The sequence below is a fragment of the Drosophila virilis genome, unplaced genomic scaffold (assembly GCF_030788295.1).
Source record: "Drosophila virilis strain 15010-1051.87 unplaced genomic scaffold, Dvir_AGI_RSII-ME tig00000111, whole genome shotgun sequence".
NCBI classification, from domain to species: domain Eukaryota; kingdom Metazoa; phylum Arthropoda; class Insecta; order Diptera; family Drosophilidae; genus Drosophila; species Drosophila virilis.
The window spans coordinates 20983-45073 of record NW_027212797.1 but is presented as its reverse complement, the minus strand read 5'-3'; the positions used below and the strand labels follow the sequence as shown (position 1 = coordinate 45073).

The window sequence follows — 24091 nt, the reverse complement described above, 5'->3', positions numbered from 1 at the left end:
TGGCTGGCAAAAACAATAAACAAATGCGACAACTGGCACAGCCGAAAGATACATCCTATACATGCTACAGCGTGTGTGTGTGTGTGTGTGTGTGTGGCGCGCAGATACTTTTTGCGATATTTATAAATCATCAGCCAGTGCAGGCAATTGTCAGTTTGTCAAGGCCAAGCACATAATTAGCTCGTAAATGGCAGCTTGAAACTGAAATTGAAATTCTTGTATACACTGAGAAAAAAAACGACAAGGCAGCCATAAATCAAACTAACTGCGAGATACATGCAGCCTGGCGGGGCAAGCAGAATGTGTCTGTGGACAAAGGACACAAAAAATTGTTGCACAAAAATGCGCTGTAATTGCCGAAATCAAATGGCCGTAATTTAGGTTGACAGGCAACGACAACAGCAGGCACAACACGAGAGAGACAGAGAGAGTGAGAGAGAGAAGATAAAAAATAAAGGACACTACAATTTTATTTATGCAAATCGCAAATCGCATGTGGCATGTGGATTGTGGCATGTGGGATCTATACGGCTCGATGTGGCCACACAGGAACTGGCGTCGACTGATGCCCATATTAGAATTATGCAAATGATGCGACACAAAGCGAGAGCGAAGGAGAGAAAGATAGAATGAGAGAGCGGACCAAATTGAAAGTTAGGAGCAGGCAGCTGTATCTATGTGCAACGCATCCTGTGCACGTTTTGCTGTTATCCTTGAGCCAGCGCCAGGATCGCTGTTGCGAATTAACAAGCAGCCAAGCAGCCAGCCTTTTAAATATGGCCATAATTTTAGTTGCTGGCTCATAAAGTGGAATGGCTTTGATTAAAGAACAGTTAGCCAAAAATTCTGTTCAAGGCATGCCACAGACTTGGCCCAACTATGTGTGTGCGTGCGCGTGTGTGGCAAGGTGAAGGGCATATACAGGCATACAACAAAAAGACGCCAGCCACATGTCCTTGCCTGTTGGCCACAAATGGGAATGCGTCTTTATGTACCTCCATATATAAGCCCATATAAATATCTGTGCAGAGCCCAAAATACGAGGGCTGCTCATCAATTAAAAATTAAGCTCTCATAGACAACATTATTCTTTGGCTTAATTAAATGGAATAGAATGAAATGCATGGAAGGAAATTTAAATAAAACATTTGAGTTTTCGGTTTTTCACACACATAAAAAAACAAACAGTTAACCAAATACTTCAGTAACTAAAAAATCAATATGAGCTTTAGTTACAGTTTAAAAATATGCGAAAAATTGATCTCATATTAAAACGTGCGAAACGGCAGATTTAAAGTTTAGGTTCTGGCTACAAATTGATCTTAAAGGAATAGCAAAAAGGAAGATTTATGAAGTCATCCAAGCTAGATATAGAAACATGGCCAAACTCCATTAAGCAACCCTCGCATATGCGCCTAAGAATTGGCGCTAAATCAAGGAGCAGAAATCACTTAGGACCATGACGCGGCCTGATAAGTTGGCGGTTTTTAAAATTAATGGAGACGTTGGCATTGTTAAAAATCTCTGCCAGCTAAGCTGAGTGTTTTATGGTGCCGCTTTGTGGTGGTGGGCGTGGCACACATTTGGCCATTAAAGTTGAGCTCTGCTTAGCTTGCAATTCTTCTGCACAATGATTTGCAATGATGTGTGGCGTTACATTATAAATGATCCAAATGACATATATATGATATATATGACACATACCCAGTGCTTGATTATGCGCACAGATTTGACATTAAATTGATTTAACGCATCTTGGCTTGATAATTTGAAAGACAACTTGAATGTTGTGCACAAACGAAAGCTTTGGCGAAAGCTTTCAAGTGCTTTCAGTGTGCACCCTGTGGCTAAAGCTATATTTTTATGCAGTGAAAAGCTGTCACTGCTGTTAGCTAACAGCGCGTTAACAGCTGCTGTTAGGCATTCAAATAACAGAAACGTTAAACTTACCCACACAGCGATAAACATATTTTTATGCACGTGCAAACCCATGAGAAAACTCACCTGCAATGAGCAAGAAAATAAAATAAAATTAGTTGTTTAATTATTAAAAAGTTTGTCTGACACATATGTAGGTAAATCAATAAATTAACTGCACGTCAAGCTGCATTAAATGTAGACATTCACAGGTATTTAAATTGAATTAAACTTTAAAGAAAATGTGCAATTAAGCTGTTGCTTCCGCAGGTGATAATTGAAATGATATTCGATTTTAATGTGTGAAGCAGCTATTAAGATACCCAAGCATTCCTTAATTATGCTATTTCGATTCCCAAACAAATCTGACGACAAATCAGTTGAATGCCAGTTATTCGAGTGCCGCAATAATGGCGCAATATTTATAAGTATCTCTCTATGAGAGAGAGAGAGAATTATAGTGAAGAAAATTGGTATAAGCAACATTTTATATATATTGATATTAAACAACATAATAAAATAAATTTAAAAAAACAATATATATATTTTTGATCTGAAATCAAATCATGTTCAAAACTGTCAACGCTTATGTTATTTCTTTTCTTCCTTAATTTAATTTTTGACAACAATGTAATCCGAGACGTCAAGTTAAGTTTTCTTCTTCCGTTTTTAACTTCAAATGTTCAAGCTAACATTATATATGTAATTTTTAAACACATTCTTATGTATCCCATTTTATTTTGAAAACTTACTTTCTTTTATTGTTTTACTTTGCTAAATTAATTTGTTAATTTACTTTTAGTGTTTATTTGAGCCGCTTTTATTACCACAATGAAATATTGATATTAGCCTAGAAAGCGTTATGACCTTTTTAATTGCAACTTTAATCCCCAACGGGGACGGGGCAATAAAAACTGCAGTCACGGCTCATAAAAATCAACTATTCATAGGTCATGAGCCACCTGAAGTAGCTATCGATTCATATGCTTCAAATGACATATATACATTCCCATACATATATACATATATTGGTCATGAGATGACCTTCAGAGCGGCTTTAAAGTGTTTGCACTAGACGACTTAACCTTCGAGCTGATCAACATTACGCAATATATATATATACATATACATATATATACGTGTATATATAGAAACTGTATACATATGGACATATCTCTTTTTGCAACAGGCCATCAATAGCACTTGGTCTTTTATTTTTATTACGCTTCAAGTAGCCTTCGCCCAGTTGTTGATTTTATTTGTTGACAAGTGGGCGTGGCTGGCTGAAAGATAAATGTACACGGAGACATCCTTGTGTGCGAGTGCGAGTGCGTGCTGTGTGTGTGTGTGTGTGTGTGTGCGCGCGCCTCGAGCTGTTGACGACTGAGGCGTTTCGCCCAGGCCAAAATAAATCAAAACTAATTTCATTTGCTGACACACATGGCGTATGCGTGATATTTATTATATGCATATATCTGCTCACAAATGGACCCGTCTCCATTTCCATCACAGTCCTAATTGCCGCCAGTTGTGCCACAGTCGAAACAGCATAAAGTAGACAAACTCGAAGCCGCTAATAAACGAGCAGCCAATGCAAACGCTGAGCACGCCGCCAACGTTGGCTGTCAGAAGGAAGGCAAAACGCAATCATAAATTCAAGAATTCAATTAAGATGCAAATTCCATTTGCCGCTCATCATCAACTCACACAACAGCTCATACCAATTGTAGAGCCCATCCTGGCGATAGAGCGGCACACGCTGTCCACCATAGCGTATGCTCACTTTACTCTCCAGGGGCGACATGTAGCCCGACAAACTCTTGCTCAGCTCATAGCGCCAGTCATTGCAGGCAGGCAGGCACTCCTCACAGCTCCATGGTGACCAGCTCGCTGTTGGGAAGCAACACCAATGCGAACTCAAATCTTTAAGTGCTTTAAGTCCCAAATATATTCCTCGCTTTGTTAATTGCTCCAAAAGTTAAGGCAACTGATAGAAATTCAAGTCTATCTCTACTGTTTCTCAGCTCTAAAGCTCTAAATTAAATAAATTGAAACTTTCTAACTTTCATTTACATAGATACAGATATTGGCACAGTCTCTTGGCTTGGTACATGTTAAATATTGAAAGGTACATGCTAATTTGAAATTCTGAATATTATCTTCGAGTTCATAAAACGTATTCCAAATAATTAAGATTTGGATGTTGTTGCATGTCAAAGTACACGATATTCCCGTTGGTACATGGCAATTAATTTGGTACATGCTAAAACATAAATGTCCTTTGACAATCAGTTGAGAACATGTCTATAAGTTCTGGCAGTGAGAGTGTTATTTTTGTTAGGAACGCTTCCCCACTTACCCTCTAGACTCTGCAGGCAAGCTGTGTGCGCCAAATTACAGTAGCTCACATTGAGCTCTGCAAGCGCCGGCGAGGATAAGTCGTAGGCAAATGGCGCACAGTTGCAGGCAGCTATGGCGCTGCGTAGGCGACAAAGCGGCAGACACTGAACCAAATGCTCGGCCTCCTCGGCAAAGTGGCAGCCACGTTCGGCCAAAGGAAAACCGCGTAGCCGCGGATCAGCTTGCAAACGAATCGCGCCCAGCTGCAGGGCTGACGACTCGCCAGGCTGAAGGCTAAGTCGGCCCAACCAGCCAGGCAGATGCAGGCTAAACCCCGCATTGAGTCGAGTTCTCGGCATACGAAAGTCATCCGCACGGGAGGCATTCAGCCGAAGCGTGAGTGTTGCGCCCGTTATTCTGCCCGGCTGCTGCAGGACACAACAGCAGCCCTCAAAGGTGGGCATCAGACGAAATAGCTGGGTGCAATTGAGAGCAACTGCATCCAGGTGGCAGCTAAGCAGCAGCGATTCGCAGCTGGGTGACAAATGCAACAGCTGCTGTCGCACATGCCACACCACCTCCTGAGCATCAACCAAGGCAGCCTGTAGTCTAGCGGCACTCGCAGCCTCCACGGCGCTGGGAAAGAAGTAGCCGGAGAGCAGAGGCAGCCGCTGGAGCCAGTAGTCCGTGGCATTGCCGCTGGAGCTGGCCAGCTGCTGGGCCAACTCGTGCAGTCGCTGGCGACTCAGTTTATTTGCGCTGCAAAGGGTCAGCGCAGGAAACGGCATATCCTCTGCAGCTGAGCTCTGGTCGGATAAAGAGGTAACCGTGGACCGAGCCAGAAACTGCAGCAACGTTGAAAAGACCACAAAACTGGCCGAGAGCATGCCCACGGCAATAAACAGAAACCAGAAGAAGCGCTGATAGCGACGTCTTCTGATAAAGTACAACAAACCGAAGCCATTGAGGCTCGTCTTCTTGAAGTACTCGACAAGTGTGACACGCAAAGCTCTGCCCAGGCGAGACATCTTTTCATTTGCGGGCACTCCAGCCCCAGAGTATGCCTATCGCGCTCCACAAGCGACCAGGTGCGATATCTAAATAGAACTAAAACCATGAAGCGGCAGGTAAATTCGTGCAGCGAGTGTCACACGATATCAAAAGGCTGTCGAGTTTATCAGATGAACAGAACACAGACACACGACAGCCCACAATACAATAAAAAGGAACCATAATTAACCTCAGGATAAACACGTAAATTATCGTAATTATCGCGTGACACGACAAGTGAGAATAATACAATTATTTTGCCGTGTCAGAGCACAGGAGAACAACGTAAATCACTTTTAAATTACAATAGAAAAAAAACTAACATTCTATAATTTAAAATTTTGGTACGAATCGAAAAAATAAACAATTCTGTCAACACTTTTGCAAGGCCGAATGATCGCCCTTTTCATAACCTGAACCCATTGCAAATGGGCAAAAAGGATAGATGGGTTCTCACAGTTTCTAGCATACGATTTATTTAAGAGTCAATCAATGGCGTCTTGGAACATAAATTCTGAAGACACACGACTGTTTATTTGAGTCTACTGCCTTGCATTGGGAGGCGGCCTATCTCGCAGCTCTTCGGATCTGCCACAACCGACACAAAACTACCCGAAGGGCCGCAATCAAACACCGGGACGGAATAAGCACCATGGACTCCAGATTATAAGGCTCGATAATCGATAGTTTGCCCCGTTTCCAAGCAATCTCTACATATTCATATCGAAATCATATTTTCTGAGCAGGCTTATAAGAGCTAGAGTACCCATATTTGTCATGTAACTTCGAGATTAGCATATATATCCATCATTTTATAGATTTCAACTTAACATAATTCATAAATTTTCTATTCACAATCAAACTAGAGGACAAATCGTGATCAATAAGTTATCTAGCATTGAAACTAATCCATTTTGGAAAGAGACTAAGGAATTATAAATCTTGTAGAGGGAAATTGCAAGTCAAGAACAAATCTATGCTTAGATATTTATAAATCAAGCTTAAGTTTTTTTTGGCAAAAATTGTTTGCAATTGAAGCGTAACATCAATTAATTCGCTCGTCGATCCCACATTCATGTTGTCTTCAATAGGCACAAAAATCGGTTTATGTGAAGATTTATGGCGCTTGAATATTAAAGCAGACATTTACAAGTTTTGTATTGTGATTGTCAGCTGGAATGTGTGTCTGCCCAAGTAATTTCGTCAGATTGCGTGTTCGGTTAAATTATATTTAATTCAACAAGTGGGCGGGCCGTTTAAAGGCATTGACTACATTAAGTTGAAAAGTTTGTTTGTGTGTGGCAAGTCAAACGGCACATGCGAACCGAGCAAACTCAAACAGAACTTAGCCAAGAGCAGGCAGAAGTGCCACACATGCAAATACACACAGATACAGACACACACACACACACACACACACAGATACAGTTACAGCTACAGCTATTTCTACATCTCCAGCGACTCGCAGACATGCAATATAACGAGCTTTAGCCGCAATTTAGCGCACAGTTAGAGAGAGAAACTTGCCAACGCGGCGTTGCATATTAATAGAAAAGCGAGCGAAGCCAAGGAATTTTATAATAGCCAAACCGCACTTTGAATACTCTACACAGATCTTTGCACGACACTTTCTATTTATCAACTTGGCATGGAAAAATCAAATAAGTTCTTTAATAGCAGTTTTTTTTTTATGGCATCGTTAAAGCATATTTCGCTTGACGCAGCTGTTCGATAAGCTATCTGAACAATAAAACTAAAGTGATATTCATTTGGGAATAGCCTGAAATAATTGCATGCACATATATCACATTTGGAATTGCAAAAAACGAATTATTCGATTTATATGACGAAAGACAAGTAAAAAGAGGAATGTAATTCGATCAATTTTAGACAAGTCGATAAGTTTGATGAATATCGATAACATTAATAGCAAAGCTATCGATTGCCAGTTATCGACCAACTTCGTGGGCATCGATAACTTTGATAGATTTTGAAGGTATCTTAAGCCAGAGCCAGAAAATCGTGAGTACAAAAATTATATTTACTGTTAATCGATATACTTCGTAGCTATCGATAACTGTACTGCCAACTTGTTTTTTCTGCAAATTTATCGCAGCCTAGTCAAAGTTTCTACAGAAAATAATTCGAATTGAGATGATTTTCATCCTATATTCATACAAGTTCGATTTTCGTGTATACCTCAGCTACAAGTGAAAGCAAATATATAGTTTGCCAACTAGCGCATTATATAACCACCCCATCCCCTGCCCCTTAGCACAATCAAGCCCTGGACACCGCACTCCTTCAGCAGCAGCCGAGTGCAGCAGAGTTAAAGAGCCAAAACGCAAAGCGAATAGCAACAACAACAATGCGACAAGTGTACCATAAATTCCAATGAGAAATACACACACGAACACCCCCCCCCCTCCCACACACACACACACACACACACACACTTATAGAAAACCAATCGACGCCCACACAAAAATAATTTCCGGTTCAATTAAACGCTTGTTTATTTATTTATTTATGCGATGCTCCCACAGGCGGTTGCTGTTTAGGAGGCAACAGAGAGGAACTGGAAAGGGGGGACAGGGGAAGGGCGGCACCGTGTGTTGTCTGACGTCGTTTGGTGGCTGTGGCTTTTATTTTCATTTGCATACGCTATTTAATTGTGGGCAGCAAGAATTGGCATTAATTTGTTTATGAATGAAAACCGCAAAGAGAACAAAAAAACCTTCGAAAGATTAAAGCGAAGACGAGACGCACTCGGGTCGAGTTGGCAGCGCTGTAAAATTAGAACAAACACACACACACACACACAAAGATACACACACACACACACACAAAGATACACACACACACACACAGGATGTCGCCTGAGGCAACTGTGCATCGTTAATCTTGTCAAAGCCAAAGCGAAAGCCTTAAAGCAAGTTGGCAGCTCCGGGGCAAAGGCATTAGTTAAGGACCAATGCAAAGGCAAAGGAAAAGAGCGAGATAGAACTAGAGGGAGAGCGAGAGAGAAGGCTGAGGACTGCGATCCTGTTAACCGCAAAATGATTGCATACTTTAATGGGCACAGCACTTAGGCCAGCTTGTCAGCTACTCCAACTGCTCTCCAGCACACTGCAACACTTAACCCTCATACCCCGCCCCGCAGCCCGCATGCCAGCCACCTAGACTCTCCATGTCAAAGCTTCCTGCTGCAGTTGCGATAGGCACAAGGCGGATGCTGCAAATTGCAATTGAATCAAACTAACTGCGAATGGATAGCGAGAGCGCGGGTTTGGGGCATTGCGAGGGGTAGACAGCGGGCAAATACGCAAATGTGAAAGGTTAAGGGCTGCGTCATGCGTGCCACAGCTGCAGTATGCAGGCTGGCTTTCAAGTGTGCCACATTTTGTGGCACAGTGCAAGAACCACAGCGAGAAATTCTGACTGTGAAAAGTTAATGTGCAAATGCTCCCAACATGCTCATTTCTTATTCGCATTTTAACTAAAATCTCAAATGTTCTTTAATAGACGAAAATAAAATACATAAGAAAATTTAAGCTGAGCAATTCATAAAAGACGAAATAGTAGAAGAAAAAAAAACCAACGTATATCCAAGTTTTGTAAGGAAAACTTTTAAATAATCCAAGACAAATGGAAAATGTTTCTCAAAGAAGAACAAATTGTAAGAAAACTACAGATTAACATTGAGGAAACCTGATAGAAACACATAAATTTATTAAATTTAACAATTTTTAGATATCATACAAGCTATTCACTTAAGAATTTTCAAGTCAAGAACATAAACTTAAACGATTTTTAAGCAGTTTTAAGGTTTTTTTTTTTTTATTTTCAATAAGAGATTCTCTCAAAAAACGTAAATAATTTCAATAGCAATTAGTTTATATATGCACTAAAATCGTGTTAAGGCCAAAAACCTTTTAAATGCACGATAAATAACAGGAATTTGAGTGTGAGAGCTTATGCATAGCGGTAAAGGGCAGCCATATCTTGGCAGCTTATTAAGCTCACATAACAAATCGCTAGAAAAGTGCAAAAGACAACAAAAAATCACTTTGCACTCAAAAGGCTGTCGAGCAATACACAAGCTGCCCACAAATACACATACACATACACATCACAAACACGCACGCACACATGCACTCGAAAATCCTTTAACGCGACAAGAAATGGCGAAGACACACACACAAACATATAAAAAGAAATAAAGGCAAGGCAAATCTCATGCATTTTGCACACACAGATTTTACAGGGCAATAAAAAAGGCGGCGCTGCCCGCCGTCACGAAGCTGTGCTGCCATAAAACTGTTAGCTAACAGTGCGATAGTTTGCCATAAAGAGAGCGAGAGAGAGCGAGCGCTGCTTGTCAGCACGTGCGCATGCACGCTGCTTTGTGACGTCGTTAATGACGTTTTGCAAGCGAACAATGCGAAAATGCGTAGAAGGCAAAATGAAGAAAGCAGCCGCTGTCGCAGCGCTGCAGCGTAGCCGCTGCTGAACTGTTGCAAAGCTGAGGCGGCCTAATGAGCGGAAGGAAACGCGACGCCATTACATAAACGAGAGATGACAAATGATAGAGGGCGCGAGGGGCGGCGAGGGCGGCGTGAGAGACGCAATGGTTAACGATGTGCGTTTCATACACACACACACACACACACACAAGCACACAAGCACACACATTTACATACCTTTGAAACAAGCACAACCCATGATGTAGCCCATCATCAGCGTGGCTTTGAGGTCGCTTTTAAGCTGCCCAACGTTCTGCTGCTGCTTATTGTTGTTGTTTTACTGTTAGTTTGCTTATTAAAGTTATTTTTAAGATTTCATCAGTTTGGTGCATCAATTAACGGCAGTTATGTGAATTCCCTCTCGAGCGAGAGAGAGAGAAAGAGAGAGAGCGGAAGCTAGTCCTGGTGCCGGCTCTCGTGTATTTGTTTTGTTTGTTTGTTTGTTTTTTTTTACCGTTTTAATCGCCTGCGGCCTTATCAAACGTTCACGTTCACGTTTAACGGGCCAAGATGCAGGTTGTGCGTATGTATGTTTGTTTGTATATACACATACATATGTATGTATGTATTTGTGCGTTTGTATGGCCCCTTGAAACTTTTATTTATTTATTAATTGTTGATTGTGACGACAAACTTTGATTTACACACGACTTTATCACATGTTCTACGGCTTCTTTATTTGCTGCTTCTTCTTTTTCTTCTTCTTGGCTAATAAAGCATTTTCTAGTTGATTCTTTTTATTATTGTTTATCACTTATTGCTGCAGATTCTTTAGTTTCGACGTTATTTGTGCGGAAAATTTACGCTCTTCGATGATTTCACTCGTTTATATTTTGTTGTTAATATTTTTTTCATTTGTGCGTTCAATTTCGATTGTTTATAATTTTAAAATTTATTAAACTGATTGTGCTGAGTTTGTTTTTGTTTTGTTGTTGTTATACTTTTTTTCATTTCGCCCATTATTCAATACGTAATTTATAATATCACAAAAAGATTCACTGACATGGGGCAAAAGGCAATTAAAAATTTTGTGTTCTCAAGTTCATTCAGAAATTCATCAGAAATTTCAAATATTTAAAAACGCTTTTCTTATGCATAATTGGACAGGTGACTAAGGCTTGTCTATAAATAGAGCCTGTGCTCAAGCCGGAAAAACAGGAGGAATGTACGAAGAAAATGCATACAGAGCATTTTATATGATTATGGTTGAATGACATTAGCTTAAGTGTACGCAAAGTGTCATTTATAAAATATTGCTTGAGGCAAACAAACAGCTTTTGAAATACATGAAAGCTCTATAGTATCAATACTCAGATAGCTGAAAGCTCTGTACGCTAAAAGCTCAATTGATTGACTATAAAAGCACAAGTGCGCTTGAAATCATACGAAAGTTTCTGCATATTTAGTCTCAATACAGAAAACTCAACGAAATGGTTTTCAAATCACACGTAAGCTCATTTAAGAACATTGTCTACCGTTTAACTTAATCAAGCTGCTTTTAAATGTACTGAAAATAAGCTAGAAATTGCAAAAAAGCTTCTGTTCCGAGCATCAACAATGCTTGTAAACATTAAACAACTTTGAAAGCTCATTAAAGCTTGAAATAACAAAAAAAAAAAAAAAACATATTCCGAGGTTTAATAAAACTTTAAAGCTCGTATCATTATTATTCTAAAAGAAAAAACGTAAGCTTCGTCAGCCTGACTTGTTGATTTAATCAGACAAGCTTGCCCTGCATCATAATAGATAGAAGTATTTCAGTATTCTTGAAGCTTAGATCATTATTTACAGCTCAAAAAGAGGGCACTTGATGCACATTAACACACGCACACACACACATATAGAGACACTAGCCTGGGCTCATTTCACTTGTGGAATGAAAACCAACACCAGCAGCAGAGTGTGCACTTGCACACATAGCTGTCACACAGCCTCCCAAACCAATTGATAAAGATTATAATCCAAAAGTTGACAAGACGCGCCAGGCACGACATGGAACCGGGTCGTATGAGTCGGATGAGACAGCTGCATTGATAGCTACCACAAAAGCAGCGAAAATTCAATAGAACATTTTAATTGAATGCGAAGCGACGAGATGAATCGAAATTTGAAATCGCAATCGGGATGGGAATCGGAATGGAAATGGGAGGCGTTTTGACAAAAGAAACTCAACAAACCACCGGAGAGCGAGAATTGAATACCGGAAGCTGCAGTGCGACAAATTTAGCAACAATTGTGCACAATTAAAAAAAATACGACAAAAGATAAAAAATGAAAATGAATTCGCGAGACTTTCGCATCAAGTATACGCCACCATAAAAGTGAACATCGATGCGAGAATTATAATTGATGGCCGGGCGAGCGAGGCGCCCACCATACATATTCAAGAATTCCAGCTCCGGTACTCTGTATGTCTGTATGTGTCGGGCTCTACGATGGCCCCCGGCTGGAGGTCAGTAGCACATGGCGAGGGAGCATTGGGGCCGAGCAGCGATTGGCGGGGCGCTGCACAAGCTGTTGAGACATTGACATTGTCATTTTTCGACTTTTATGGCGTCTTAAAAATGTATCTCGTAAATATGAACGCAACAGAAAAAAAAAAAACAAAATAGCATGTGGGCAGCACAGTTTTTAATTGAGGCAAAACGAAACGAGAGCCGAGAAATGGGCAAAGCGAGAGAACACACATTAAATGAACAAGCTTAAATTCAATAGTCGAGCAGCGGATACCCTATAAAGAGATGTGCGGAATGTATTAAAAATTAATTTATTCTTCTAAGAATTACATCTTAAGTGCAACGTTTACGAATACTGTGTAAAGCAGAATTGAAAAGAAGTTGTATGTAAAAGTTCAACAACTGATCGTTTAACCCTAACATATTCCAAATGAATGTTGTTAAGAGCATTTGTAAAACGTTTACGAATTGGCGTACCAAAACAGAATTGAAAAGAAGACTACGTGAGCTGCTATAAAAAGCGTTTCGTGCAACGTTTACGAATGTGAGTCAAAGCAGAATCGAAGATTAGCTAACGCTAAAGTTAACTCTTAACTTCTATGCGTTAATTTAAGCTAATATGCCTATTCTTTTTTTTTTGCATAGAGTATATTCGTGAAAAATGAAAAACACTTTTTGCCAGTCCGGAAATTCGGGCTGTGTTTACACAAAAACCGAACAACAACAATAAATCGAAATTCGAACAGTGAGCAAAAATGCTAATTAATGAGCCGCAGCAAGTGGGAGGGGCAGGGAGGGCAGTGAAAGGGATTTGGTTAAATGAAAACGCACACTGAGAACAGCAAAAGCATTTGTTAAACAAATTAGACCCAAGAGAATGCGGTTGGGGGAGCGGGCGGTCAGGCAACTAGCCAAGTTGGCCAACTGACTCATTGGCAAGTGTCGTAGACGGAAATGTTTTAGGACAAAGTACAAAGCACAACAGAACAGAATAGAAAGCGAATGTGGAAGCAGAGACTGCAAAAACTGAAACAGAAGTGGCAACAACTCGAAACGGATGTCGTTTCGAGTTGATTACGAGCCAATGACATGCAAAGCTCGAGGAGTGGCACAGACAGACAAGGACCTGACCTGACCGGACCGGACCGGACCGGACCGACCCGGGCAGGGCAGGGCAGGACAGGGCAGGACCAGACCGAACCTGCCAGGACAGCAGCAGCATATCTCTATCGGGCTATTGACTTCCAAACCGGGCAACACGCCCTCTGCGAGGCAACAATTTAATTAGCAAATTAAATGCAAAATGCGCAGGTGACGGCCGCAAAACAAATCGATCCATAATCATAACAAACATATACACACACACACACACACACAGCTGTCTCCAGGTAGCCAACAATTTGGCCAAAAGCGGTCGTTCATCATTTAAAGCCAAATTACTTGGTAAACAAATTGAAAAACAGCAACACGACCAACTTTAAAGGCTGCCAAACTGCCAGCTAATGATTGTTTATTTCTTCTCACTCTATTTTGTTTTATCTTTTTTTTTTCCCCAATGATTCCTAATCGAAACTTATCAATGACTGCCCTAATTGCCAGATTGCCAGCTACTCACTGCTAATGACTAAGATCTTTGAGATTAGCCAAGCAGAAGCAGAACACAGAAAAAAAGGCATTTAATACCCTAGAAATAAGCTAAGCAGCTTTCAGTAATTCGTTTAATTAACATCTAGGCACAACTCGATGAATCTCGATAAATTTTGTGAATTCCACTTTGACAATCGGAAAATGAGTGAGTTTTAGAAAAAAAAAAAAAACACCCTCGTCAACCTAAAAGACTTATGGCTGCCATCTTATAGGGTATCATTATTAAGTTGTTTGCAATCAAGACACACACAAGTACATACACACACACATAGTTTACGTGAGTTTACAGTTCCCCAGCTATACACTCCGCTCACTCCCCAATTGGAATTGGACTTCAGTTGGCTGGCACGTCTAATTGCATTATCTGAACTGTGGGCGTAGCACACTGACTCAATTAGGCATTATATATAGATAAATTGTATATATATATATATGCGCACAGGTATAATATCCGAGGAGTGCTTATCTGAGGCGCGGCGTGTAGCAATTTATCTGGGCAGCTAATAAGATTTCGTTGGAGAAACTTTAAAGTAAAAATAGCATATCTTATTAGATTAGAATGCGACACGAGCGGAAATCAAAGTACAGAAAATACTAAAACTTAAACAGAATCAAAACGATGTGAATAAACTTTGCTATTGTTAATCGCAGCTCAACTTGTCGAAGCCAGTTTCACAGAGCGAATTCGAGAATTCTCATTACACACACACAATCAAGGTAAAGTCTCAAAGAAACGAGTTTTAGAGCGTTATTCGGCGCACTTTGCAACACTGGATTGCTAACCTGGCACAACAAGAGCGTTAAGAAGAAGAGTCATATCAGCTTGAATGCACTAAAAACAAACAAAATAAATAGCAAAAGCAAAGAAATTTGTTTGTTATTATGATTAAAGTGCAAAGGAAATACTGAAAATTACACAAACAAACACACACGTACACACATATACACACACACACACACACACAGACACTGCACTGGCATCTCCTCCAACAATGACGAAAGCAGAGCGAAAAGCGGAGCAGAGAGGTGCACGACCTCAGGATGCAGTGCGTCGATACGCGAGCAGCGACACACACACACACACACACACACACACACACGAGCAGAGCGAATGTCTGTGTTTGCAACAATTTTTTTCTTTAAAACAATTAAAAACAGTTTCAATTAATTATATATTTATTTATAAACATTTAGCGAGCAAACAGCGCAACATTCTAGCGAAAAATTAGCCACAGTCTGCTGAGCTTGATTTTTTTTTTCTTTGCTCATTTTTGCGTTTTGCTTTCAGCAAATACAAAACAAAGCCAGCGTGAGAGAGCGACAGCGAGAGAGGGGGTAAAAGAGAGCGGGTGCGAGAGATTGAGCGCAGACATTGGCAGAGCGTGAGAGCGCGTGCCGCAACGCAACGAATAACAAAGTTAAAAGGCAACGCGCAGAAAGGATGCGGCAAGAGTAAATTTCGTATGTGTGTGTGTGTGTGTGTGTGTGTGTGTGTGTGCGTCTGTGTTTGTGTTTGTGTTTGCGCTTGTGAGAGCGTGCGAGAGAGAGCGCGCGGCGCCCAATGGTAGGCAACAATTTGGTGCTTCCTCTTGCCACTCGCCCGCTGCGTATGCGTAATGTGAGCAGCGCAGGCGGCGAAAATCAGACCAAAAGTGGAATGACGGCAAATTAAAGTTCTTTTCGTTCGCTGCAGCAAACACACAAAACAACCCACCTCACACCCCCTCCGCACGCCAAAAAAAAAAAAGGAATGAAATAACACACCCTTTCCCCACACACCGCACCGGATGCCAGGCTACCTACAACTGCTATGCATACATTCACACACACACACACACACACACACACCAACACGCACACATATGCAAATTAAAAATGCCATTGCGTGCTTGCTTTTAATTCGCCCCCCCTTCGACGCTTCCCCCTTGAGCCTTGCCCCTCATTCCACGCCCCTCGCTGTTGCATTTTACACAGAAATTCCTTCTACAAAAATATTTTGTTTGCGCTTTGTGCGACTTTCGTTAAAAACCAAAACACAAGAACCCAACTTGCGGGACTTGTGCCGTTAGTCGAGCTGCTGGTTCGTGCTGTTTGTTTTTGTTCCGTTTCATTATTATTTCTTTTATTTTTGATTTTTTTTTTCTAGCAGCGCTTTATTTTTGTGGGCGGCGCTGTTGTTGACGCTGACAAAAGCTCAATTGTAATTGCATTTGTTTGCATTGCGCTGACAATGCAATTTTGTTGTTGTTTTTCGCCCTAGTGGAAATAAGATCTTTAAGAGATATGTATAAGAAAACATGAGTCGAATAGAACCAAATTGGAGTTTTACAAATTGTTTTCAACAGCAAATGAGGCCTTACAAAATGCTCGTTAAACAATTTGTGTAGTTGCAAGCTTTTTTGCAACCAATTAATTCTAACTGCTTGTGCAGCGAAATTCAAACACTTAGATTAGTTTTCAAATGGATTTATTTGCCGCGCAGGGCACTTATTAGAATTTATAAGTTTTAAATTGTTGCTTGGCAGCCAACTCGAATTAGTTGTGCCTAGGTTGCGATCAAAACGAAAGACTGACTGGTTATGACAATATGTAAAGCGAATCGAAACGAAACTCCAATAAGACGCTCGCCGGTTAGAGCGAAGGGCAGCAATGCAAGCAAAGCAATTCAGAAGGAGAGTGGACAGCAGCTTACAAAGAGCGCGCAAAAAAACTATTTGCTCTTAGGCTGTAATTATGATTGTTATTTTCTGCTGTTGGATGATGTCCGCAGCCGTCGGTGTTATCTCTGCTGTTACTTGACCAAACATTCTCCCCCCGTTGGAAGGCAAGGGCTTTCAACATCATCCTGTTTGGGCAGCAAACACAGCTTTCGTACAGCTCTACGTATGACTCCAGTCGCAGTTTGAAGCACAGCAACTCTGGATACCCCATCAGATCCAGAGATCAGCTCTTGCACTCTGGCGAGTGGCCACTTCAGCGGCGGTAGATTCTCATCCTTTACAAGGACAACATCGTTAATGGAGAGTCCAGGCTGAGGAGTGCGCCATTTGGAGCGCTGTTGAAGAAGCGTCAAATACTCTTCGCGCCAACGGGCCCAGAATACTTGTTGGAGATATGTGACGCGCTGAAAATGATTAAGCCGATTGAAGTTAAGCTGCCTTAGATCGGGCTCAATGTATGATGAAGATGGCGCTGTACCCAGGAAGTGTGCGGGTGTCAAGACGTCAAGATCACCTGGATGCTCTGAAAGTGGAAGTAATGGTCGAGAATTAATAATTGCCGTGATGTGGCAGACGAGCGTACGCAGCGAATCGAAATCCAAAATGGAAGAGCAAACAGATCGATAAAAGTGGTGCTTAGCAGTCTTCACAGCGGCTTCCCATAGTCCACCAAAGTGCGGAGAGCGAGGAGGGATGAACAACCATTCAATTGATTCGGTTAGGCAAAACTCGTTAACGGCCTTGACATGCTCGTCTCTCAGGAACAGGCGGTTCAGATCTGCTAGTTCGTTCTTGGCACCTACGAAGTTTGTCGCATTGTCAGACCAGATCCTTGAAGGTCGAGAGCGAGTCAGGATGAAACGTTTTAGGGCGTTTAGAAACGATGTTGTGGACAAGTCCTTTACAAGCTCTAAGTGCACCGCCTTTGTAGCGAAGCATATGAACAGACTGATATAGCATTTCACTGGTGGCCTGTTGCGCACTTCGTTCTTGTAGTAAAATGGTCCACAGTAATCAACGCCAGTGACCATAAAGGGATACGATGTATTAAGACGATCAGCTGGTAGGTCTGCCATTATATGCTCGGCCAATCGTGGCTTGGCACGAAAACAGATTATGCATTTGGCAACAATACTGGAGACTGTTTTTCGACCGCCAATGGGCCAGTACTGGAGCCGAATCGAAGACAATAAAGCGCGAGGTCCAGCGTGTAAGTTTCGTTTATGAAAGTAAACTATGATTGCTCGCGTCACAGGATGCTGACGGGGCAATATAATCGGATGTCGCGCTGAGAAGTCCAACGACGAGTTTTTCAGCCGTCCACCGATGCGAAGTAGGCCGAAGTCGTCAAGGAATGGTGCAAGAGAGGCCATTGAGCTAGACGGTTTGACATGCCTTCCTTCCTTCAATGCCTTGTAGTCATCGCTGAGAGTAGCCATTTGCACTGACCGCAGCAACCAATGTGTGCCATGATGCAAGTGGTCAACGGTTAGTTCAGCTCCTCGGATTCGATTTACAAATTTGTAAACATAAGCAAAGACCCGCTGCAGCTTGGAAAACGAATTGATGAACTTGCAACCAATCGAGAGATCCGGTTGCGCTGCAGTTCCGAGGAGTACCTTGTGTCGAAGTTCTGGTAAGGATTCGACAGGTACACAGGAGGCAGGCCACTCTTCCTTTCCCTTACTGAGAAAACTCGGACCATGGGCCCATAATGGAGACCGGAAGAGCTCACTAGGCAGCGCTCCTCGTGAAATTATATCCGCCGGGTTTAATTCGGTGGGAATATGATGCCATTCCATTCCAGTGGTGAGCTCTTGGATGGCTGCGACTCGGTTGGCAACGAAAACATTGAATTTCGAAGCATCATTGCGAATCCAAGCCAAAGTCACGGCAGAGTCTGACCAACAGTAATACCGACAGTCGAACACTTTCATTTGGCATATTTCGCTGAGAAGTTGAGCCAGTAATGCAGCTCCGCAGAGTTCCAGCTTTGGTACCGTGATGGTTTTCACAGGCGCGACACGCGATTTGGAGCATAAGAGACGCACGCTGGTGTTGCCATTGCACTTTGAGACTGTATAGACGCATGCTCCATAAGCGCTTAGGCTGGCATCACAAAATCCGTGAATCTCCACTGTACTGTCTGATGAGAGTGCTCGACGGGGATACTGGAATTGCTGAGTATACTCAAAATCAGCGCAGAAGTTGACCCAGGCTGTGCTTAAGTGTACAGGCAGGCTCTCATCCCAGTCCAGCTTTTCTCTCCAGAGATCCTGCATAAAAATTTTCGATTTTGTTATTACGGGACCAACAAGACCAAGGGGGTCGTAAAAGCGAGCAATTGCGGAGAGTATTGACCGTTTTGTCAGTCTGGAGGGCAACCTCAGTGGAGAGAAGGAGAAAAGGAAACAGTCTGAAGCGGGATCCCAAACGAGGCCTAACGTTTTCGTGATGTCACTGCCATCGTCAAACTTAAGCAGCGTTTCTCTATCCTCTTCCGGTATGTTTTGGAGTACAGATGTGTCGCTAGAACACCATTTGCGCAGCCTAAAGTTCCCCTTGGCGAGTAGTCCAGATGTTTGTTTCAATATCTCAATTGCTTCTTGAACACAGCTACCACCAGAAATGAGGTCATCCACGTAGAAATCTCTTTTAACAATGTCAGAGCCAATAGGGAAAGTTTTCTGCTCATCCATGGCCAGTTGGTGCATAGCTCGCACTGAGAGAAACGATGCTGGTTTTGTGCCGTAGGTGACGGTGTCTAATTTGTAAATCTGTATCTTCTGATGCTGAGACTCACGCCACAAGATACATTGAAAATAACTGTCTGCGGGTTCGACTCGTACGCATCGATACATTTTGCATATATCGCCTGTCAGGGCGACTGCAAATGTACGAAACCGCATCAGTATCGAAAACAGCTTCGGTTGGATGGTAGGACCTGCCATCAGTGCATCATTCAGCGAGTGTCCAGAGGTAGTAACTGCTGAGCCATCAAACACGACCCTTAGCTTGGTTGTAGTGCTATCCTCCTTCAGCACGCAGTGATGTGGCAGGTAGTACTTGCATTGGCCCAGTGCAGCTGAGGTAACAAGTGACATGTGACCCAAGTCAAGATACTCCTTGATAAATGCTGCATACTGGGGTTTCAATAGTGGATTACGGTCTAGTTTTCTTTCTAAGTTCAGGAATCGACGAACCGCCTGTTGATAGGAGTCACCCAGCGGATACATGCCTAGACGTAGCGGTAAACGAACTGAATAGTCGCCAGTCGACAGACGTTTAAAATTGGCCTGAAAGTGTGCCTCACAGTCGCGTTCCTCCTTGTTTGGTAAGGACTCAGGGTCGGTGCAGCATTCCAATTCCCAAAAACGACGGATTAATTCATCAATCTGTGTATTAGGCTGCAGATGCGAGTCAACCAGCAGATCTGGATTCTCCATTGATCTCATGGCCATGAATGATGATTTTCCAGCATGTGAGGCACCTCCCGTAGCCACCCAACCAAGGCGAGTCTTTTGCAATATCGGCAGTCCAGCAGCTAGTTTAATCTGGCCGACGCATAGCAGATCGAAGAACAGACTGGCTCCAATCAACATGTCGATTTGCTGAGATTTAAAGAATTCAGGATCAGCTAGTTGTATATTTGATGGAATGTTCCATGATGCAGGGTCAAGAGTGAAGCCAGGCTGATTATCGGTGATGGATGGTGCAATCAAGGCCGGGATGCATGTGGAGTACTCCGACACTCGAGATTTGACATTGATGTTGACCGAAAACCCATCGGACGCAAATGCTGCATCACCAATGCCAGAGACGATTGCTGTTGACTTGAATTTGCGCAGCTGGAGCTGATGAGCAAGACGAGAGGTGATGATGTGCAACTGCGACCCAGAGTCGAGCAACGCACGGCAAGGCACCAAGGAGCCAGCGCGATTTTTCACGTTGATGACGGCAGTGGCAAGCAGGACCACATCGTGCTTGAGATGCTGGGCGGTAGTGAGAGGCGAAGATAAAAGTGCCGCCAAGGTGTTTTGGGATGACGAATAAGTTTCGGTATCTTGAGCATTGTTTGGGCTAGAAGCAGCGATGTGACTGCTTGTGTTGCCAAGATGCAACAAGCTATGATGTTTGCTTCCACAAACTCTGCAAGCGCTGGAGCCGCAGACTCTCAGCTGATGTCCCCTTTGCAGGCAGTTTAGGCACAGCGCAAGCCGCTTGGCTTCGTGAAGGCGCAGCAAGGGCGATAAATTTGCGAATTGCAAACATTTATAAATAGAGTGGCCTGCGACTTCACAAAACACACAAGCACTCGTTCCATTCCTAGTCACTACAAACGTTCTTCTACTACTGTTGTTCTGGCCCACCTGGGAGCTAGGCGTGTACATTGCCGTAGCGTGATCCGCATTTTCCAGCCTTTGGCAACGCCTCTCTATGAAGGTTGTAAACCGCTCGCATGATGGTATGACGTCCAACGGCGCATCATCCTCCCAGCTAGCCTGCGTAACGCTATCTAGTTTTTGCAGCAACGTATGTACTATGACGCAACCGGCGATCTGTTCCACACTGCCCATCGATTTTAAAGCACGTAGATGAGAGTTGAGCTTATCTGAAAATTCGCGCAGCTGTGCAGTCGCGCCCTTGTCCACCTTTCTCAAACCCAAAATTTCAGAGATGTGTGCCTGAAAAATAAGACGCTTGTTATTAAAACGCTTATCAAGCAGTTCTAAAGCGGCAGCATAATTTGCGTTTGAAATTTCCAATGAGCGAATTGTATCCAGCGCTGTTCCTTTAAGGCATGACCGTAGATGCTGGAGTTTTTCAATGTTGGTCAAATACGGATCCTTGTCAATGACCGTGGTGAACAGGTTCGAGAAATCGGCCCATTCTGTGTAGCCTCCACTAAACTCCGGCAATTTAAGTTGAGGCAATCGAGAGTGGTTTGGAACAACAAAGGTAGAACGCGAGTCATCGGCTGCGGCTGAATTGAAGGTGGAACAATGCGGAATCTGCTGAACCTTGCTTCGATTTCCGCGCTCGCGTTGAAGGGACAGCCGTAGCTGCCTAATAGTTGACTCAAAACTTGTCTGAAGATCCTCATCAACGCTGGCATGATCCACCTCCAACAAACCATCACAGACTATCTCAAATTTCGCCTGCAAGTCAGATGCCATGCTTATGTAATCTTGCAGCTCGTAGTCATCAACATCGCGAAGTCGAGCGGGATCAAGTTCCGAGGACAATCTATTGAGTCGATCAGTTAAATTCTTGATCTTTATTTTAAAAACAGCAGCCTGGGTTCCAACCGCCACTTGACTAGCTGATGTCGCCTCATCATTTCCATTTGCACTTGCACCTTCATCAAACATTATGAATGTAGCGCACAACAAGGTTCACACAGCCGAACTACAATACAAGTCTGATCGCGCAAGTGTTCGTTCGAGCGAGATAGCGTATAGCGGGTTATAGCGCGCAACGATTAGCGGGGATTTGCTACGGCGTTTATGTATAACAACCAACTGTATGCAGATGCGCAAGCAAACGGCTCACCACACAGCTTTGCCCGAACTGATAACTGTCCGTTGACACGACAAGAACGAAGTACAAGAAAAAATAGAAAAAATGAAAGAAAGAAAAATCACGTCGGGGTCACCAAAATGTGTAGTTGCAAGCTTTTTTGCAACCAATTAATTCTAACTGCTTGTGCAGCGAAATTCAAACACTTAGATTAGTTTTCAAATGGATTTATTTGCCGCGCAGGGCACTTATTAGAATTTATAAGTTTTAAATTGTTGCTTGGCAGCCAACTCGAATTAGTTGTGCCTAGGTTGCGATCAAAACGAAAGACTGACTGGTTATGACAATATGTAAAGCGAATCGAAACGAAACTCCAATAAGACGCTCGCCGGTTAGAGCGAAGGGCAGCAATGCAAGCAAAGCAATTCAGAAGGAGAGTGGACAGCAGCTTACAAAGAGCGCGCAAAAAAACTATTTGCTCTTAGGCTGTAATTATGATTGTTATTTTCTGCTGTTGGATGATGTCCGCAGCCGTCGGTGTTATCTCTGCTGTTACTTGACCAAACACAATTAAAAGAACTTTCAAAATAAATCGCAACCGGCAATATATAGGAAATAAAATATGCCCAGTCTGGTTAAATATGTGTTGCACACCTCTCTAAACAGCTTCACCTTGAGATTATGCACAAGCACAAGCGTCTGGCTAAATGACTTATAAAAATTGCAGCTATCAAATATTACATATTTTATAGTGTAAAATTGTTGTTGTCTTAGCGCACACAGTGCGACGCGAACACATACACAAACACACACGCACACACACACACACGTGGCCGAACACACTTGAAGCGAGAGACAGCGCGAGCGACAGAGAGCGGTAAACACTTAAGCAAACTGTGTACAGTAAACACAATTATGAATATTTGTTATAACTTTTTTTTTAATTATTTTTTTTTTTTATTATATTTTTATTTATTTTTTTTGAGTTTTGTTCTAACGCGACGACAAAAACACGCGCTGCTCTAGCGGGCTGCGTTTTAATGTTAACTGAACATAGGAAATGACAGAGCCGACAGCAGCGAAACAGTTTGCCATAAAAATGCGACGCCGTCCAGCTAGCCCCAAAAGGCAACAACAAAAACGACGCAGTAGCAAATGATAAAAAGTAACAGTGAGAGAGCGAGCTCACTCTCTCTCTCTCTCTCGCTCTCTCAGCGAAACAAGTGCAAAATAAACAAAAGCACAAAACGTGCGCGTTGCGAGAGAGCGACAACAATGGAGGCGGCGAAGAGAGCGCAACGCAGCGAACACATGCCGGCTGCTGCTGCTGCGGCTGCTGCAGTCGCCGTCGCAGCCTCAAACGCAAAGCAAACACGAAGCGCAATGGCGTAAAGCTTCAGGCGCACTGAAATGTCTTTTCTAGATAGTCATCAAATATGTAGCCTGCTCATTATGAGCGGAGCGAGCGAGCGAGCGAGCGAATGGGTGGTGGGAGGGGGGTGGGTATAGCAAAGGAGCGTAGCATGCAAAAACTGCGGCGAGTCAAAATACATAAATGTCAAGAGCAAAAGCATGGCAAAAATGTTGTTTGTTTACCGTTCAAATAGCCAGCAATGGACCTCACGCTAACCCATCCCCCTACCCCCCTCCATCAAGCAATTGTTTGTGTTTTGTTTAACAGTTTATCTGACTTTTTGGCAGACTGCCGCATATGCTGACTACAACAACATTGGCATTGTAGTCAAGAACAACGGCAAAACAAATACTTGAGACTTTGTGTGGGGCTTGTGGGGGGCCTGTTCGGATTTAACAAGGCGTTAACTCAACTTAAATTGGCTTTAAGCGCGTCACATTTACGGTTAATGTTAATGCCTGTGTAATTGACTTTAAGCGGAACGCTTGAAAGTAGGCAACG

General features: G+C 42.7%; 3 protein-coding genes across 3 annotated transcripts in view; all 3 read right to left on the bottom strand.

Annotated features, from left to right (window-relative positions):
- Positions 1 to 301: 301 nt before the first annotated feature.
- LOC116650008 (phosphatase and actin regulator 4-like) overlaps positions 302 to 24091 on the bottom strand; it is a 44698-nt gene continuing 20908 nt past the window's right edge. Inside the window, exon 5 of the mRNA XM_032433327.2 lies at positions 302 to 2004. Within this exon, the coding sequence (XP_032289218.2) occupies positions 1973 to 2004 (32 nt within the window). The 3' untranslated portion in view covers positions 302 to 1972. The remainder of the gene's footprint in view (positions 2005 to 24091) is intronic.
- Positions 3340 to 7165, bottom strand: LOC6624286 (pickpocket protein 11-like). The gene is made up of 3 exons (XM_002046535.4): positions 4277 to 7165; positions 3625 to 3807; positions 3340 to 3539 (listed from the first exon to the last, which is right to left on the bottom strand). Exons 1-3 carry the CDS (start codon positions 5283 to 5285, stop codon positions 3424 to 3426), a joined length of 1308 nt encoding a protein of 435 aa, XP_002046571.1. The 5' UTR covers positions 5286 to 7165; the 3' UTR covers positions 3340 to 3423.
- LOC116649993 (uncharacterized) lies at positions 16390 to 22750 on the bottom strand. The gene is made up of 2 exons (XM_032433313.2): positions 17240 to 22750; positions 16390 to 17179 (listed from the first exon to the last, which is right to left on the bottom strand). The coding sequence occupies exons 1-2, from the start codon at positions 22026 to 22028 to the stop codon at positions 16728 to 16730; spliced, it is 5241 nt and encodes a 1746-aa protein (XP_032289204.2). The 5' UTR covers positions 22029 to 22750; the 3' UTR covers positions 16390 to 16727.

What these genes read in the sequence shown, in the direction of transcription:
- LOC116649993 (XM_032433313.2), bottom strand. Translation starts at nt 22,028, where the DNA reads ATGTTTGATGAAGGTGCAAGTGCAAATGGAAATGATGAGGCGACATCA. An exon ending in TTTGGATTTCGATTCGCTGC is followed by an intron (nt 17,180 to 17,239) that starts GTACGCTCGTCT and finishes TTCCACTTTCAG; the next exon opens with AGCATCCAGGTGATCTTGAC.
- LOC6624286 (XM_002046535.4), bottom strand. Translation starts at nt 5,285, where the DNA reads ATGTCTCGCCTGGGCAGAGCTTTGCGTGTCACACTTGTCGAGTACTTC. An exon ending in TTGCCTGCAGAGTCTAGAGG is followed by an intron (nt 3,808 to 4,276) that starts GTAAGTGGGGAA and finishes GCTTCCCAACAG; the next exon opens with CGAGCTGGTCACCATGGAGC. An exon ending in CAATTGGTATGAGCTGTTGT is followed by an intron (nt 3,540 to 3,624) that starts GTGAGTTGATGA and finishes TCCTTCTGACAG; the next exon opens with CCAACGTTGGCGGCGTGCTC.